Raw genomic sequence first — 20,906 nt, 5'->3', positions numbered from 1 at the left:
TCCAACTTAGTCCATAAATCCCTGCAGCAAACATGTAAGCAGGGCCATGCATATTCATGATATGATCAATTTAAATGTGGTGATAATTGAAATCACAAAACGTTATGTCAACTGTATACCAGTCTCTTATGTCTCCGCCTGTTCGATTTCCGAACTTGCTAACTGAATTATGTCTATTGTGTACATCAACTTCGACGAAAAAATGTTATGCGAATAGCTGGAGATTTGAGCCTGAGGCTAACATTTTGGAGAAAATAATCGAACTATAAGCTACACTAGAGGTACACAATGTATTCTTTATTCATATTAATCGAAGAAAGTAACAGTTTGTAGTACATTGTTCTGCTTTTGGCTTAGCAACAACAATAATGGAAAGGTGGGACTGTGTTACATAAGAAAGTTCATACTTGATGCACAACCTAGGTACATATATAAGGTGCATCGTTTACAATAAAATGCGGTACATATATAAGGTGCATCGTTTACAATAAAATGCGGTACATATATAAGGTGCATCGTTTACAATAAAATGTGGACTAATAGGGATATATAAGCCAAGAATTGCCATCAACATAATAGGTGCCAATAAAAGGCATGGCCGCTTCATCGGTGAGTATCCGTGCCCACGGAACTCTTCCTGTCATGTTGGCTCCTGGTCCACTGCACCTGTACTCCCCATAATACACTCTCCTACATCCATTTTTCAACTTTATTGGCAAAACAATTTGAAATTTTAAAAGATGAGCAAACCCAAAATAAGTAACAAGACTTACGAGTCTCGAATTGTTTTGCCCCAATCGCTCCATCCTAGTGGAAGAACAATCTTGTCCATGTAAGTGTAAGAGAAAATCACTCTAGAATAATCACCCCATGCTCTGCCTAAATAAACTGATCCAGTCCCTGTTATGGTGCTGTTTTTGAAAGAGAATCCACTTAATATTGATGAATTTGTACGTTTCTGGGCTGTCAGGGACGCTACTTTCTTTGCCACCGAGTTCAATTGACAATTCTATCCACATAATATTTACAAATAAATTAGAATTTATCTTTTCATTCACCAAAAAGGCCATCAAAATATATCTTAAATTTCAAAAATCCAATCATGTTGTGATGCTATAGCTAGTGACCATGGAACCAATGCAAATGTATTATTCACTGATTTTGACTCAACGACAGCTCAGTGCGCAAAAGCATCCCACGTTCACATGAAAGAAGATTGTCATTTTTCATCACATGTTTCGACAATAGAAAAGGACGATATCTATATAAATTAAAATGCATTAAGGATGGATGAAGATAACTGACCTCATATAGGGATCTGCCATAGCCAAAGATAAAATCAACAGAGCCTTGGATGAAGCAATTGTTGAAATAGTGAAGTCCCTTGTGATCGTAAAGTGTGTCTTGGCTTCCGTAGAAACTGCTATTGTAAAATGCTGCTTTGTTCCCCGATATTCTCAATGCCACTGCTTGTTCTCCTACAATCCCAACCACATGGGATGCTGTATTCTACAAAACAAAAATGTAAGTGACGGATTTTTAGGTTATTGTCATTGAATTCATTGTAATTTTAAAATTCTATGGATTCCCTAGATCCATATAAAATATATTGATATCAATTGAAATTGACTGTAACTTGTTATCTACCTCCACCTACAGTGGTGTAGCGAAAAAATTTAACATAAGGATTGGTAAAGTTCAAATTGTGACCCTAAGTAAGTTTTGAACTACTTTTGCCGCTACAATAAAAAAATATTCTTATTAAAATTTCAAAAGGTTGGCTCCCATACTGTCCGGGACCGGTATTGATGATTTCATTAATAAGAATACTAGTTACTCCGTGATTGTTATATCACTCCTTTACAAGTACTGACGATTTTAGTACGTCATCTGGTTAATGAAGAAACGAGGACAATTTTAAATGTCATATTTTTTTTAGTCTGATCCAAAAAAATAATAATCATATTTATTAAGTTTTATAATTTTAACATTTTATATGACAAGTTTAAGATCATAAAATTTAAAAGACTATCATACCACAAGATTAAAAAAATTCTTTGTATTTTGTAACTCTATGTCCGATCAAACTAAGACACTTAGATATGGATGAAGAGTGTAACTTATTTTTAAATGCAAGTGACGGTGTATGTTAATGCTGCTTCATTTTTTGTTTTATCTGTTGGAATATTTTGTATGGCAGTCTAATTTAGCCTTCAAGGCTTCAACTACAAACTTGTAAAAAAATTCCATGTGACAAACGAAGCTTAATTAGAATACGGTCACGGACCTATGTCATACGCAGGGAATGTGTTCGTGCATGTACCTTAAATTCGTATTTTAATCGTATGAATATTGATCTAATGAACAACTTATAGAAAACTCCATTTGGCAAGAATCACAGGAATATAGAAATTTACCTCAAAAATGACATTTATTGCGACAAAATAATCAGCATCGACAGAAACAGTAGCACTTTGAAATGTCTTCAAAGGCGTGCCATCGGTTCCCATAGCTGAAGCTGTGTCATTTCCTGTGATCCGTGGCGGATTTCGACTATCGCCCCGAAATGTCACAAACGGCAAACTTCTTGGAATGTTAATCTTTTCCCTATAATTTCACTTATTCTCGTCATAATAATATTTTCTACTAAAGTTTTATTTAAGTCAATCATCATTTGTTGTATTCACTATACCCCCACCTCCCTACAAGAAATAAAATACTCAAGGTAGTAAATATAGTTTTTAGTTATATTGACACCGATAGCATAAGGTGGCTCCACTACTATATTCTAATCTGATTGTGTAAATATTTTTGACACGAAGTAATAACAAAGGTACGTACCTATAAACTCCCGGTTTGATATCCAGTATGACCCTGCGCTTATTATAGAGTGGAATACTAGCAAGAGCTTCTTTAATAGTGTTGAAGTTGCCACTTCCGTCTTGACTCACTCTGATTATCATTTTGTTCATCTCCGCATATATAAGCCTTGGATCTAGGCTGCTGCTAGAAGGAGCTGGAGGAACTTGTTGTTTCTTGTGTTTGATTGATTCTTGCATCCATTTCAAACTCTTTCTACTGTTGTAGTGCTTCATATTCAAAGATATCCATTCATCGAACTGCCCATTATTGTCTTTTTCTTGTGATGTCGATGGCACTAGCACCGCAATGAAGAGCAATAGAATAAGTGCGGAAGCTGATGCCATGGAACGGGTACAATAATCCAATATCATCACTTACCTAAAAAAAAATATAATACTAAGCACTATCTTTGTTTTGCATGATCACATGCATATATATATATATTGATACAAAAAAAAAGTGTTGTGGTTAGGTTTGGTCTTATCTTGAGCTGCATTTACAAAAGTGGCCTTCAGTATACTATATATATTAATGTAAATTAAAGGGTAAAGGGGTCAAATTTTGTCCAGAACTATGTGAAATGGATCGGAACAGTTAATTGCCCTCGGTTAAATATTTCCTTGTCACTACTAATATGAGTTAAATTTGCCCTAATTTACAAATATCTTAGCACTCGTGATGCCACATGTCCTACAATTAAGGGTTGTTTTTTTTAAAAAAAAATCCGGGGGTAAATTTAAACCTTTTTCATAAAACAAGGACAAATTTGACCCTACGCTCTAATTTTTAATTTTATGTGTGGGTCGTCGGATCAATACATATGGGTTAGATAACTTAATTCACATTGGATTAACATTTGGATCAATCTACACTGTCACGTAGTAGTAAAATGGATAAAATTTATGATATTTTGCGGAGTTATCCACTCATTAAAAGTTGGTTAAATATAGATCAATTCATACTATCCATCATAAAATATGGATAATTCATGGGTATTCATCAATTGCTCTTCTCTTAAAGTATGTAAGGGTGTAGGAACATTACACTTATTGAGGATGTGTTTGATATGAAGAATTTTTTTTTTCTAATTTTCTCATATTTGGTTAGCTTAAATATTTTGATTTTTTTTAAATAGACTTATTTTCCTTGTAGTTAAAAAAATGACTAGAATTTTTTTAAAAAAACTTCCCTTAAATGAGGAAAATATTTTTCAAGACTTTCCTTAAACCTCACCATCTGAAATGGATACACACCTGAGATCCGACTTCCAACCAAGATCCGAGATCCAAATTTAGACCTCCCAACCTCGACTCAGGTTCACTCGTTTTTAAAAAAATATTATATAGAAATACATGAAAATATTTTCCTTCATTTTAAACACACCCTAAAAGGAGAAAAAGAATAAGACAATAATCTTATAATATGAAAGTATTTTTTTTTTTACGCACACAATAAGTAATGGATATTATTATCCATTGAGTTTACCCAATTTTATCCATATCAAATATGAATCAAGTTGAATATTTTATTTATTTTCACCTAATTCATTTTTTACCAACTCATATCCGATGATTCGATCACTCATTTACCACCCCTACTACCATGTGACTTTTTGTAAAACCCCATCTAGAGGCATTTTAAAGCCCAAAAATAACGATGAAAACAATTTTAATCCAATAACTGAAAAATGTGTATGTTTTATCCGAATTCAATAAGTTATAGGTATTTTTAAGTCAAGAGAAAAGTTGAGAGAATTTTTGGTCCAATACTTAAAAAGGACAGCATTGTTTTCAGCCAAATTCAATAGGAGCATTTTGGCCCTTTTTGGTTTTTTCCCCTCATTTCTCTCTCTGCCACTACTTCTACCATTTGTTACTTTTTCTTTCTCCTTTAATTCCTATACTTATAACTATACATCTACACTTTAAAATAATATTCTATATTGCATGTTTAAGTTGTTTAGCGCATTCTCTCCTGGTGATAAAAAGGCAGCCCGCTTCCGCTATGCACAAGATTCGAGGAAGGGCTCGATCACAAGGGTCTATTGTACGCAGTCTTATCTTGCATTTTTGTCAGAGGCTGTTTCCAATGTTTGAACCCGTGACCTCTTGGTTACATGACAACAACTTTACCAGCTACTCCAAGACTCCTCTTCCAATCTCTCCCGTTGATGGAGATGGAAAAAGCGAAAGAAAGAGAAGATGGCGGTAGAGATGATAATGACAACGGTGGTGAGGAGAGACAAGGAGAAAAAAAGGAAATAATGGTGATTAGAAGTAGAAATAGTAGTGGCGAGAAAGGAGAAACCAAAAAAATTAGAACTTAAAATTAGAGAGAATAGGGAATTACTTTGCTCTTGAACTATGTAAAAAGTTTAAAAGAAAAAAGGCTAAAATGTTTTTGAATTATTGAAAATGGTATAAAAATACATCTCATCCATCTATTGGCCTAAATTGTCCTTGACATCCACTTTTAGGTCGAAAAATGACTTTTTCTTTAACCTAATAGATGGATGAGGGGCATTTTTGTACCATTTTCAATAGTTTGAGAGCATTTTAGGTTCTTTTCCATAATTAAAATTCCGTTAAATAAATTTTGATTTATAATTAATTTTAAATATTTAAATTATAACCAGTAGATGGCTGCCACGTGTTTAAAAAATTATTCAAATTATTCAATTAAAATTATGTCAAAGAAATTTTGATTTATAATTAATTTTAAATAATTAAATTGTAACAAATAGATAGTCGCCACCTGTTTAAAAAAATTATTCAAATTATTTAATTAAAATTATGTTTAAAAAAAGGTCATTTTTTGAACTAAAAGTGGATGATTGTCATATAAAATTCTGAAAATTAATGCACTTGTCATCCACCTTTAGGTCCAAAAATGACCTTTTCTTAACATAATTTTAATTAAATAATTTGAATAATTTTTTTAAACATATGACGGTCATCTATTGGTTACCATTTAATTATAAATCAAAATTTATTTAATAGAATTTTCATTAAATAATTTGAATATTTTTTTAAACATCTGGCGGCCATCTATTGGTTATAATTTAATTATTTAAAATTAATTATCAATTAAAATTTATTTAACAAAATTTTAATTACAGAAAAGGGCCTAAAATGCCCTCAAACTATTGAAAATGGTACAAAAATGCCCGTCATCCATCTATTAGGCCTAAAATGCCCTTCACATCCATCTTTAGGTCCAAAAACGATATTTTCTTTAACGAAAAAGGGGATGAGGGGCATTTTTGTACCATATTTAATAGTTCGAGGATATTTTAGGCCTTTTTCCGAAGTTTAAATTTGTCCTTTCGCTTTTAAAAAAAAAAGAAAAAAAAGGAGGAAAAGAGGTAAATATACCCCGTAGTCTAACAAGTGGTTTATATATACTTTCTTGGTCTAACAAATTGTAAATACTTATCCGATTCATTGACAAACTGAATTAAGAAAATATTAAAATGATGTTTTATTTCAAAAATATCACACGACTTTAAAAAATTACCACACATTTTTTTTATCCAGACTCAATCCAACTAAATAAAATTCAATTTCTCTTTTATTTAGATCCAATCCAAATTCATTTTATGAACGAGTAGAAGAGAGATTGAATTTTTTCATTTGGGTCGGGTATGAAGGGGTAAAAAGAATGGGTGAGATAACTTTTTAAAGACACGTGATATTTTTGAAATTAAAAAAATAATTCAATCTATTAACAAAAAATTATAAATATGCACCATTTATTAGACAATGGGGTATATGCATTACTTTTTTAACAAGGATATGTTGGCTCTGAATCACAAAATTAAAGGTATATTTGCCCCTTTTTTCCTTAAGAAAATCCACCCTTTGTAGGACATACGCATGACATCTGAGTGATAAGCTTCCACCATTTCAAAATAAGGGCAAATTTAACTTATTTAGCAACGGTAAGCGCATGTTTGGCCCCAATTCTTAACGGAAGGTAAATTCAATTCAATTCATTTTACATAGTTCATGAAAATTTGACCCTTTGACTTGATTTAAATTTTATCATTAGCAATAGATAAAAAAACATTTACACACTCAGTATGATTTAATTGGTTATAACTTATAATTACAGGTTCTCACTATATTAACCAACTTACCATTTTCAGATGCGGATGCAACGTCATTTATCCGGAACAATACTTTAATTTAGACCCAAAACATAAATTTGTGTACAGAAATCCACTAAAAAATACAATACAATAGATAATAGATTTTAATTCATAACTATATATTAAAACAATATTAATGCTAAGAAGCTAGGTTCCTCTTCAGAATTTATATTAGGTTTGATATATATGCAAAGTTATCTGTAGTTAATAGTTGTATATTAATATTACATTATGATTATATATTTAAATCAATTTCTATACCGTTCCAATTTAAATCAATATTAAAAAGAAAGAAGGGAGGTCCGTAGAACTAGTGGGGAAAGCATTATAAGCAGTTTAGGGGTCCCTACGCTGTGGTGCAAAGCCATGTTTCAATTTTGTCAGTGGCCAAACTATATACACTTTGAGGCCGAAAAATTACATTGTTTAATTTAATAAAAATATTTTTTGTATATATATATTATATATTGATACCTTTTTATTTTTACACGATTTTACTTTTTTAAATTTTAATGCAGTTTAGTCGAAATTCTCAGTGACAAAATATTTTGGAGATATGAGTGGGCACGAGCTATATTGCTCATTGCACCTAAATAATTAGCTGTATTCCAATTGAACTTGTTTGTTTGTCCACAGGACAGTGTTGTGCCCATTCGAGTGCTAGAGAAATTTGTTCTATTGGCGCTTAACTAATTAACACAACAAAATAATAGATCAAAAAAGGTTTGTTATTTTTTTTGTTTTGTGTTATTATTGTTTATTTTTTGCTGAGAAATTTGTTATTTGCATCAATTAAGTATACGTACGTACAATCAGAATGTTGATAGTGGACTACTTGGTGGAATTAGGACTACTGGACCAACGACCCCATACCGCATTTTGCATATTCAACAATCAACTCTGTCTCAACTCTGGCCAAAATGTCAACTGGATTTTCTTCTACACAAATTGCAGGGAATTAATAAACTTCCTACCGACAATATCCTACGAGGTTTTAGTAGATCAGTTGGCTACTACAACTCTTACTTTCGAGCGGTTCCTTCTTTTCTTTTTTTGATGATTTAAAGGCGACAGCTCTTTTCACCAAGGAATTGGGGCTTTGCTAGTGAGGGTTCGATTCTTCACCTTGTAATCCGTTCATGTATGCTTGCAATGTGTCTTGGTATATACTACCTCCATCCCATATTAGATGGGCACTTCCAACTTTACACGGTAATTAAAAAATTATTAATACATTGGAAGACTTTACAATTTTGCCATTTATTTATATCAATGCAATATACATACAACAACAACAACAAACTCTGTATAATCCCACCATGTGGGGTCTGGGAGGGTAGAGTGTACGCAGACCTAACTCTCACCTTGAAAGATAGGGCGGCTGTTTTCGAAAGACCCTCGGTTCAAGAGAGGAAAACAAGATAAAAGGTCAGATAGGGACTAGCATATCGAAAACAAGATGAAAACAAGGAATAGCAAAAGTGAGAAAGTTATGGTAGAAATAGTACGGAAGGAAAGAGGCATTAACTACTATAAATAAATCAGATACTCAAAGTACAATTGTCCCACACCTATAAACAACAATACATGCAGAAATCAAATGGCAATAAACAATGAAAAGAACTACAACTACTATGGTGTAAGGATAAGTCACCTAGCCTTTTATCCTAATCTGAGTCCTTCACAAAAGAAATTATAGTGCGCTAATGCGCCTACTACTAGGTAAGAATAACGAGACTATGTACTAGTCTTCTACCCTAATGTGGGTACTCCACACCCTCCTATCTAATGTCATGTCCTCGGTAAGATGTAACTGCGTCATGTCATGTCTAATCACCTCTCTGCCTACTCCTACCTCTTCTGAAACCATTCATGGCCAACCTCCCACTCCTCCTCACTGGGGCATCTGTGTCTCTCCTCTTCACATGCCCAAACTATCTCAGTAGCATCTCCCGCATCTTGTCTTCCATCGAGGCCACTCTTATCTTGTCCCGAATAGCCTCATTTCTAATCATGTCGCTCCTGGTATGCCACACATCCATCTCAACATTCTCATCTCAGCTACTTTCATCTTTTGAATGTGAGAGACCTTAACTGACCAACATTTCGCCCCAATGCAATATACATAGAGTATAGAAATAGCTAGTATTGAGAATTATTTACATTCAAAAGACTATATTAATTGTAGGGGTAAAATAAAAAAAAATTAATTAATTCTATCTTGATTTAATAAGTGATCAAGTAATATGGGACAAACACTTTTAGTAAAGATACTCATCTAATATGGGACAGAGGTAGTAATTGATATCTTCTCCGGCAGAAACCAAAAAACAAAATATACTAGAGAAAAATTCAGTAATAGCCCATTTTCCATCCTTGTAATTGAAACATATTTATTCTTCTAAATTTTGCTTAAATTGAATAAATTTTATGATATTGTTATGGAATTTCACTAATAGAAATTAAAAGGGGAAATTCCTCCATATAAAGTAATTCATGAATTGATCTATAGTGGCAGTATTTTACAATTTATCAACACCAGCGATATTTTTCTAAAAATATATATACAAAAGTCGAATGCTCCCTTTATTACTACCGTAGTGATTAGCGTAAATCTTTAGGGATTTCAGTTTAAAAATAAATTCTCTGTGACTCACCTAAAAATGAAAAAATGCTTATATATTTTGTAATAAAGAGGCTTAAAAAGTGGTCGACATCAAACTCCCAATAATTGAGAAATATCACTTGACTATAGACACTCCGATATTTTAATTAAAAATCTTAAAAAGTGGTCGACATCAAACTCCCAATAAAAGTCCAGATTGTACGTTAATGCAACTTGAACCACATAAAACCATCACATGTGCAAATTAATAATATGCAACATTAAGAAAATATTTATCATTTATAGTAATAATATTTTTTTCACTGAACACTTATAATACAATTTTAATATATATTAGCGAGAATAATTTATAAAACTCATATAATACAAGTTTTATTCATGGATAATATATTTATCACATATTTTAATACATTTATAATACATTGTGTCAATTTTTTACCAAACAAGTATAATATATTTTAAAAACACTTATAATACATTTATATTGCATGCATAATTCATTTTTAATACATAATAGATATATCATAATATTGCTATAAATAATAATAAATAAAAAATATCACTAACATCAATAATTATTTATTAAAAATTATTTTTCCTACTAATTTTTCATTTTTTTAAATTCCAAAAGGCCCACAGCCTGACCGGTCGATAGTGCACGTAGTTTCATTTAAAATCTTGGGCTACCATATGCTTACCTTTAAAGTTTAACTCATTGGTTGAATTTATATTAGGGAGGGGAAAAAATTATATCCTTAATTAATGTTGCATAACTTGCTAAAGAAAATAATATGTAAGGTGAGGTCGGCTCCATGTTATAAGAAATCAGGCATAAGCCTTTAGGTCCAAAATTTGGGGTCCTCAAATTTTTTATCAAAAATATATTATATGTTAATTTTTTAATTAAAATATTGATTATTTATGATAAAAAGTATATTTTAAGAAAATATATATTATTTTATTCTCTTTACCCCATTTAAAGAGAAAAAATTAAGAAAGTATTATTTTTGCCTTTTTACGTACTCTTTGCTAACATCACATTATTTTATTCTTTTTAATTCCTGTCAAAAATATAAATTAATAATAAAAAAATGTTGAACAAAAGTGAATTGCAAATTTTTTTCTTATATCTTTTTAAATTTTTAAGTATTACAACAAGCATATTAAAGTGGGGACCAAGCTATCAACTTTTTTGAATCAATTTTATGATTTTTAAGATCTTATCTTTATTTAAAATTTATCAACTTATTACTTATAGAATGATGTTAATAATATATTTAATGATTATTTTAGTGAAAGAATATTTTTCAATGTTGAATTTAATCATACCTAAAAGTAACAATTGAATTTTTTTCCGAAGAAATCATTTATAAAAAAATATGAAGTAATAATTTACATCTAAAAAATGTAAGAAAAATAAATTTTAATTAAATACGTATAATAAAGTTTATTTAAATTTTAGGTCTTTAGTTAATATTTCTTACTTCTGTTGAGACGTCCGTGGTCAAATGAACTTAAAGTAATGAAGGAAAGAAACAATTGTTATCGAGTGTTTCCGGGTGAAAAGCTTTGAGTTACAATTGTGATAGTAATATATTTATTGTGATGAAAATAAAATGATTTACAAGTGAGGGAAAGAGGTATATCTATAGTATAAAACCTAAATAACGTTCTTCGTCTTTATAGCCCCTCATAATATGCATATATATTTGAATCCGTTGTGTACGACTGCTGGAAATGGTTATCGGTGAAGCTTATTCGGATAGGCCACTGATGAACTTTATTTCTGGTCTTATCCCAAAGATAGATGTCGGCAACGTTGTTCTGGACCTTCAATGGATAGGAACAGCCTTGTCGGATGTGACTTTTTATATATATATATTATTAAAAGATTTCTTTTTAGATAAAATCATCTTTTTATTATTTTTCTTCAATTATTATTTAATTATCTTTATAATATTGACTTTTAAAATATATGAAAAAAATAAAAGAGTCCTAAAATGTATAGTAAAAATAACTCAGAGGATCAATTCTAACTCAAAGAATCGACTATGTGCTTGGAGATCAGAAAAGAAAGAGGAGAGAAAAATATCTGAAATTGAAACTTCTGTTTCACTCATTGATCTGTAGTCAGATGAGTACAATATATAGTTAGCTGTCTAACTAACTCATGGTAACTGACAAACAAACTCTAACAATCTCTATCACAAAATATCTTAATTGGCTAAAAGACAAACTACCCTATCTCTGATCAGCTTGAGTTGGTTTTCACCACTCAACACCCCTGCTCAAGCTGATGGATTGAACAAGACTTTTACACCAAGTTGATCTAACAAGTATTCATGTTGAGCCTTTCCCAAACTTTTGGTTAGTATGTCAGCCAACTGATCTTTGGTAGGTACATGATTAGTTCTGATCACTCCTTATAGATCATTTTCCTTACAAAATAACAGTTTATGTCTATGTGTTTCGTCCTTTCATGAAAGATAGAATTTGCAACAATTTGTATTGCTGTCTAGCTATCACACATTAGCTGAACAGGAACTTGTATTTCAACACCTAGTTCTTTTAATAGACCATCAACTAGGTAATCTCTGTAGTTGTTGATGCCATGCTTCTAATCTCAGCTTCTGCTGAACTTATGGACACTGTCTTTTGCTTCTTAGACTTTCAGGAGATCAAGGCTCTTTCAAACTTCACAAGGTAGCCAGTTACTGACCTTCTAGTTTGTAAACATCTTCTACAATCTGAGTCACAGTATGCAGTTAGGATGTTTGTGGATTCTACGGGCGTACGAAGACCAGGTGATCCTTTGATATACTTCACAACTCTCAGGGCTACTTCCATGTATAAGGTTTTTGAACTGTGCATGAACTGACTTAGCACTTATATTGTGAATGCTAGGTCTGATCCTATCGTATTTAAGTACAATAGCCTCCCTACTAGCCTTTGAGATGGACCAGGGTCTTTGAGTAATGAGTCTGTTATCTCACCCTTCATGCACTTGTCGTACTATTTTGAAGTGAGTTTTTGATACAGTGTGTGCCTGTTTGTTTAGATCCACTCATTCCTAATTCTTTAATTAGTTCCAAGACATACTTTCTTCGAGACATCACAAATTCTTTTTCTGACCTGGCAATATCTATCCCCAGAAAGAACTTCAGCTCACCAAGATCCTTCATTTTGAATTTAGTTTACAACTCAGCTTTTGTGTGATTGATCAACTTGCGATTGCTCCCTATGACTATAAGATCATCCACATACACAAGAACAATTGTGATATCATTCCCATCCTATTTAGTGAATAGTGAGTAGTCAAATGACTTTGTTTAAAACTTATATCTTTAGAGCTTTAGTCAATTTCTTATTCCATTATCTAAGAACCTGTGTAAGGTCATATAATGACTTGTGAAGTTTGCATACCTTAGTAGTGCCCCTTGTCTAGCAAACCCATCAGGAAGCTTCATATACACTTCTTCTGAAACCTCAACATTCAATAAGGCATTATGGTCATCCATTTGATAGATAAACCATTTCCTAGAGGCTACAAGAGAAATAACTGATCTCACAGTGACCATTTTAGCCACTGATAAAAAGATTTCTGTATAATCTACACCCTTCTTCTGGCTGAACTACTTAGCCACTAGTCCAGCCTTAAATCTCTCTACCTCACCTAAGGCCTTATATTTGACTTTGAAGATCCATTTGCAAATAATATGAGACTTATTGGGGGTAAGTCCCCAATGCTCCAAGGGTGATTATCTTCAAAAACAACAATCTCCAATTTTATAGCCTCTACCCACCTGTGATCAAGAGAAGCCTTCTTGAAAGATTGAGGTTCGTGAGAAGAGTAAGTTGACAAGGTATGCATGTAGGAGGGGCTCACATTTGAATAAGTGACAAAGGAGGATATAGTATAGGCATAGTTGGATGTCACTGGAGTGGTGACATATTCCTGCAACCAAGATGGAGGTCATGCTACCTTATGGACCTTTTTGCATCAGCCAGCAATTATGTAGGCTCAAGAACAATAGGCCTAGAATGTGTGTGATTAACCACATCTCATACAGGAGGTGGAGACCTCTCTAGGGTAGATTTATCTGAGCTGCCAAGGTACATTTTAGGAGTTATCAAGTCTAGAATTGGAAAGACAAAAGATACTGATCATTGCATGTGTTTGAAAGGAAAGATGTCCTCCTTGAACACCACATTCCTACTAACAACATTGACTTATGTACCAGTTCAAATAGTTTGTACCCCTTCTGTGATGATGAGTAACCCATAAAGACTGTAGGAATTGCTCTAGAGGCAAATTTGTCAAATACCTTGGGACTTGTTGCATAACACAAACATGCAAATACTCTTAAGATAACTCAGACTAGGTAGGTGCAGATACAACAACTCATAAGGAGTTTTGTGCCAAATGACTCTGGAAAGAAGTCTATTCAACAAGTAGCATTCGGTACTCAGACACTCACCCCAGAATCTCAAAGGCATTGTTAACTAGAATCTGAGTGATCTGGCCATGCCAAGAATGGTTTTATGTCTTCTTTCAGCTACTCCATTCTGTTGTGGAGTGTATACACAAATGGTTTGATGATGAATGCCAAAGCTGGTGAGAAGACTTTGGACTTAATTACTGAGAAACTCACAACCATTATCAGTTCTAAGGGTTTTGACAGATGAAAAATATATTTTTCACTTTATTGATAATGTTTCTCAAAACTATAATAGTATCAAACTTTGAGTGGATCAGGAATATCCAGGTAAATATAGAGTAATCATCTACTAGAGTAACAAAATATCTCTTATCATCATAAGTGGGATCTCTATATGAACCCCATATATCACAATATAACAACTTAAATATACAATGGGATCTGATAGTGCTAACAGGAAATGAAAGATTATTTTGTTTGGTTATGGGACATACAATGCAGTGGGGAGACTTAGTATTATCTAGATGAGTAAGATCACCATGTTTGCTTATTACTTCAGTAGAAACATGTCTTAGTCTTAAGTGTCACAGATGATTGGTACTAGATAGTTGACTAGTCGTGTTGGTAGCTTTATATTGAGAATAAAGACAAGAATGAGTTTGGAAACCTGAGCTACCCTTCAACACATAGAGACCTTGTTATTCCCTACCAATTTCCTTCACTTGTCAAGTGTAGAGATCCTGAAAAATGCAAAAATCAGGAAAACAATATTGCTAAGTGAGGTAATTCCTTGATTAGTTGAGAAACTGATAGAAGATTGTATTTAAAATCAGGTAGAAACAGCACATTACTGATGTTCTGATCTTTAAATACACTAAAGTTTTCTGTGTGGGATACTGAGACTATATTTTCTGATGGTAGTTGCACTTTACTCTTGTCACTCTAAGGAATGTCTTGACATTTTTTTAGCATTTTTATATTTGATGTCATGTGATTTGAATCACTTTTGTCTACTATCCAATTGTTATTAATATAATTGATCAGTAGAGAGATCGAAATACCTGCTGCAGCAGTACTAGATGAGGCCATCAAAAGTTTCTTTGTTTAGCACATCAACCACATATTGGTAATGTTCAGGAGTGAAGTATGACCTTTGGTTCATCAGTGAATATTCTCCACTAATCTACTGAAGATCAACTTGTCGCATTTGAGGAAACACTCTTAAATGTTGCATAGGCATCTGATCTCCATATGATGAAGTGTAACCTTGCACTAATTGTTGCATGGGCATCTGATGTCCTATTTGTTAAGGCCAGTGTCTAAAGACAGGTCCACCTACTCCTGTTCTTGTAGTCAACATATCAACATAATTGGCATAAAGGCTAGATTTACCTGCAAGACTGGATTGGTGTTGTGATGGAACTTCTTTCTTCGTATCCATCCAGTCTGGAGGATAGCCAACAATTATATAATATTTATCCCTTGTATGACCTTTGAAACCACAGATTTCACATATCACTTGAGGTTTTTTCCCTTTGGAACTTCCACTGGATCCTTGATGAGAGAACTAATTATTGTTGAATAGTGTAACTCCATCTCTACTTTCATTAATTTGAACTGCCTGAGTGAAATTTGCTAGAGTTCTTTGACTTTCTTGATCCACTAGTATTGCGTATGCTTTGTTAACACTTGGAATGGAACTGATCATCATGATCTGAGTTTGAGATTGGGAATAGGACTCATTCAATCCCATTAAGAACTGGAGTAGCCTCTGGTATTCAAAGTGTTGAAGATAACTTTGAGATTCTGGACACGAGCACCCTCCGCAGGGCATGATAGCATCAAACTCATCCCATAGATTTTGCAACTTTGAGAAATAGTCAACTACAGTTACTACTCCATGTGTGAGAGTGTGAATCTCTCTATGAAGGAAAATGACTCTAGATCCATTCACCGTATTAAATTGCTCCTTCAGGTCCTCCTAAACCTTACTAGCATTCGATGCACACACGACACTACTTAAGAGACCTGGTTTGACTGCATTCATGATTCATGATAGTATTACTGCATTCACTTTCTTCCACTGATCATGATACACTGGTGGAAATTGGGACTAAGGATACCTACCATCCACAAATCCCAACTTGCTCTTGCCTAGCAGTCAATCCTCATAGATCAACTCCACAATGCATAGTTATCAGATTCCGTTAATTGAAATGAGATGAGAGAACTACCTGGAGTGTCTGTTGGCTATTGGAATAGAGGATGATTTTGGTCAGGAGGAGGCATTGCTCGAGTCATTGGTGTTGGTTGAACATTGTCCCCATTGATACTGGTTTGTCCATATCTGAAAGTCATTGTTGGTGTGGAACCTCAAGTAATTGAAAACTTTTGAGATCAGTTGTTGTTGTTATAAACTGGCACTTAAGATCGACTGTGATGGATCTGATACCATGTTAGAAGCCATGAATGATCAGTTCTAACTCACAGGATCAACTATGTGCTTGGAGATCAGAGAAGAAAAATGAGAGAAAAATATCTAGAATTAAAACTTCTATTCACTCAATGATGTATAATTAGATGAGTATAATATATAGTTAGTTGTCTAACTAACTCATGGTAACCGACTAACAAACTCTAACAACCTCTATCACAAAATATCTTAATTGGCTAAAGATCACACTATCCTATTCTGATCAGCTTGAGTTGGTATTCACCACTTAACATTTTAAATATTTTTTATTCTAATTGTGATTTAATCTATTTTTTATTTTTATTTATTTAATTGAAATTATTGTTCAACAAACTTTCGATTAGATTTGTGGCAAGTATTTTTGGTCTCAATATCTTATTTTCGTAAGAAAGAAAATAAAGTTGATTTATTTTTGATTTTGCATTGTTTAAAAGATGGAGAAGGTAATTTACGGATATAAGGTTGATTCATTTTTGATTTTGTGTTGTTCAAGAAATGAAGCAAATAATTTACTTTATCATGAAAAGAACTTGTGTGTTTTTTTTTGGATCAGCATTTTTGAGATCTACTTCTTGCAAATTAAAATTAATTAAAATTATTACAGATGTAATGCAATAACATCATATATAAACTTTTTGAGAATTATATGAAAGAACAACAAAATTAGAATTACTATACTTTGGTGTATTGATATCAAATAACATTAAGGGATTTCAGATTTTGCACTATCACACTCACCTCCCCTATGATCTACAATATTACGCCTATCTCCCCTATTTTCATTTTTTATAACCATTCTTCAAATCTATTTAGAATAATATAAATTAATTCACATTTGACAAATTTACCAAATTTTCCCTTCTTTATATTAGTTTCTTCATATTAATGAATATTATTTTTAAAATGTCTTATTTAATAAATACTTTAAAAATAAATCAACAAAAATAAATTTTCTGAAAAATAAATAAACACAGATAAATTTTCTTAAAAAATAAAATCACCGGTGAAAATGAATAGTTTATTGCCTTGATAATTATTGTTGCAGATTACTTTACTTTGATTTTGAGATTTAATTTGGTAAAAAATAATTAGTCAGTATGCATGTGTATCAATGTAATAATAATTTATTTGTGCTGATTTGTCTTGGAGGTATTTGTTAAGAAGTAATTTTTTGATAATATTCATTAATATGAAGAAACTAATATAAAGAAGGGTAAATTTGTCAAATCTAAATTAATTTATATTTGTTTTAAATATATTTAAAGAATGGTTACAAAAAAATAAAAATAAGAAAGGTAGGTGTAATATCGTAAACCATAAGAGAGGTGAACTTGATAAAGCTAAATTTAGAGGGAGGTCTCTGAAATTATCCCTAACATTTAAGGTGAAAAAAATATTTTGAAAATTATTATCCTAATATTTAGGAATTTAAAATTAATTAAAGTAATAAAAATTCTTATAACTTATTTGTAAAATATAAGAATTGGTAATGTTTGGTACTTTAAAAATGATTAAAATTTTTCTTCTAAAATCTTTTTTTATTTAAACTATTTTTAAAATACTATATTATCATTTAAGCGAAAGAAAATAAAAGACCAAAAAATCCAAAAGAATATAAGAGGAGGAATGGAAAAAAAGAGAATTATCGACGAAATTATCGGAGGAGATTGGTGTGGTTTGGAACAAAACATTTATTAATGGTGGGATTATCTTTTGAGAGAGTAGAGATGGTTAGAATATTAGAAGAATTTTAAGGTTTAGGCTTTCCAGATCCACGATGTGGGATTTTACTGGATTGTTCTTGTTTAAGGTTTAGGCTTTCTATATTATATAATGTACGAAGAATAACTTTATTAATTTGAGTATTTATTTGGGCACGTATTTATATAATTTCTGACTTTATAATAAATAAAGTAACTCTTAATCAATATCAACATAATTTTAATTTTTGATATCAAGACACAATTTTGTTCACTATATTTAATTTTATTCCTTAATTATTAGTGTAATGGTGAGTTATCATGTTGTAAGTATATTTTTTAATCTTAAAATTGTTATCGTTATTTTTAAAAAAAAAATTATACTTAATAAATTAAGTACACATAACAATTTATTCTTTTTATGTATATTTATTATCTTATTATTTATTAACGCAATACATACATGCAAAACGCGTACACTTAATTAGTATATATATATGTCGTATGTGTTTTCTTATGTACTAACAAACACAAAATCCTAAATAAGTAGTAAATTAAACAATGATTAGGCTTCTTATATCCGCTCTAAGCTTATTCACATGAATAATTTAATTAGGCAAACATTACCCTTTTCGATTTTAAAATGTCAAACTTCTTTGAACAATACATGTTTCTTCCTTTGTTTGTAAAAGCTTGTCTCTACCAACATTATTTGCCGGAATTTGAGTGCACAGCTCAACTAATTGTGTGGTATTATGCACATATCACAAGATTGATGTATTATTTGAAGATAGATAGTATGTCAATATTAGAAAAGGAAATATTTAAAAAAAAAACGATGAAAAGAAACAGATGAACATAATCAGGTGGATGCTTCCTAATTCGATTTGAAGCAAACAAACGCATTCAAATTAAAGATTAAATTTCACTTTACCTTCTTAATCTTTTGAGTTTGAAAATTAATCTCTTTTATCTTTTGAATGGGACAATAAATCTCTTTATGTGCATGCAGTATAACAAAGAGACATTTAGTGACAATAATTTTTTCTTCTAGTGGCAGAGGCAATTGAGTTGATATCATTGCATCAAAAGTCATTAAAATTTTTAGAGTACTGATTATAAATACTAATAATATAGCGACAATTATATTATTATCGCAGAGTATGTACTTCGTCGCTTCATTCTTCTTGTGATTTTTGCAAGATTCAAACTGGGAACCTCAATGTGTAGGGAGAGGTTCAAGACCATCTAACCATCGAGTGTATTGTGTTAATTTTACCCTTTTAATTTATATTTATTCATGTACATAAGATTTCATGTGTGTTTAACAATATTTTACGATGAAATAATAATAATGTCACGCGACATCGCTTCAATTAACATGCATCTTTAAATTTTGAATTCACCCCTATGTACATTAAATATATAAAAGGTAAAAAAATTGCATAACCTACCCTAAGACTTTGTACTTCCATATTTTGAAATAGAATAAAACCAACCATAGGCCTTCCATATTTTGAAATAGAATGTGTCATAACCACATATTGATTGGAAATTTCACCAAGTTAGAATCTGGTGCCACTTTCAATAATGGTGGAACCAAATCCCATTAATTGGGTGCATAGGACTTATATTTAGAACAAATAAAGGCAATAAAATTGTCACAGTTGGACCAATGCCATTCTTTACAATTGTGTTTAGGTAAAAGCTTATATCATGGTACTTACAAGGGTATATATAAACAGAGAAATGAGAAAGAGTACTTTTCCAACTTGATAAAGTGAAAGAAGAAAAATTTAAACTTTTTCTTCTTCTTACTGCAATATGATGAGAGGTTGTTCATTCCGGAACAAAAGGATCAAAACCTTCTATGTCTACACTAAATTTACAGATTGTATTGTTATCGTTAATCCATAAAAATCAGATATTCATATTTTGGGATCATACAAATCTGTTACTTGAAATGCATTGTGAAAACGGAATTGTGAGAGAGAAATACAAACGGCATATTGCTAGGTAAAGCAATATTGCAACTTAATTTCTTAAAAAATGTGTGAAAGAAAAATATGTCAACTAATATGAGATAAAACAGTATTAAAAATTTTACCTAAAAACAGCTATTGAAAAGGAATGGTAGTAGAACATTAAAAGAATGTCAAATTTTCTTGAGAACAAATAAATCTTAAATCTAAACACAATTAAAAGGGGGGGGAAAAACTCACAAAATAAGATTTGATATAAATTTACTAAAATTCATACTTTCAACAAGGATTGGAACATAATAGGTTCGGCTCTAGTCGTAAGCCTTATACCTAAATCAATTAAAAAGAGCATCTTAACATGGAGTAAGAATTACTCAAAACTCATATAAAGAGATTACCATCTATACACTCAACTAATAAATTTATCAACAAATAATAAATCTCGTGATCCTTGAGCTTCATATTAATTAACTAATTTTTTATTACAGCATTAAAACTATAGTAATAATTTATATTCATTAAGTATATTTGAGTATATTCTATCTTATTTTTATTTGGAAGGTGAAATTGATCTTTTCATATGTACTTAATATATTTTCAATTATTAACTAAAAATCAATGGATTTAAATAACTCCAAACACAAACTTTAGCGTCCCCTTAACTCGGCGCAGGG

The 20,906-nt window shown here is 31.5% G+C and overlaps 1 protein-coding gene across 1 annotated transcript; it reads right to left on the bottom strand.

The window, feature by feature from the left end:
• Positions 1-282: 282 nt before the first annotated feature.
• On the bottom strand, positions 283-3,270 carry LOC129884895 (probable pectinesterase 53). Its single transcript, XM_055959170.1, has 5 exons — positions 2,842-3,270; positions 2,418-2,607; positions 1,306-1,509; positions 774-1,009; positions 283-690 (listed from the first exon to the last, which is right to left on the bottom strand). The coding sequence occupies exons 1-5, from the start codon at positions 3,231-3,233 to the stop codon at positions 537-539; spliced, it is 1,176 nt and encodes a 391-aa protein (XP_055815145.1). The 5' UTR covers positions 3,234-3,270; the 3' UTR covers positions 283-536.
• Between the last annotated feature and the right edge of the window lie 17,636 nt (positions 3,271-20,906).

This window comes from Solanum dulcamara, chromosome 4 (genome assembly GCF_947179165.1).
Source record: "Solanum dulcamara chromosome 4, daSolDulc1.2, whole genome shotgun sequence".
NCBI lineage: Eukaryota > Viridiplantae > Streptophyta > Magnoliopsida > Solanales > Solanaceae > Solanum > Solanum dulcamara.
This window is presented reverse-complemented; position numbering and strand designations above follow the sequence as displayed.

Excerpts from the sequence above, each read along its gene's own strand:
- LOC129884895 (XM_055959170.1), bottom strand. The coding sequence starts at position 3,233 with ATGATATTGGATTATTGTACCCGTTCCATGGCATCAGCTTCCGCACTT. Across the intron at positions 2,608-2,841 it reads ATCAAACCGGGAGTTTATAG|GGAAAAGATTAACATTCCAA; the intron begins GTACGTACCTTT and ends GTGAAATTATAG. Across the intron at positions 1,010-1,305 it reads ATGGCAGATCCCTATATGAG|AATTGTCAATTGAACTCGGT; the intron begins GTCAGTTATCTT and ends TTATGTGGATAG.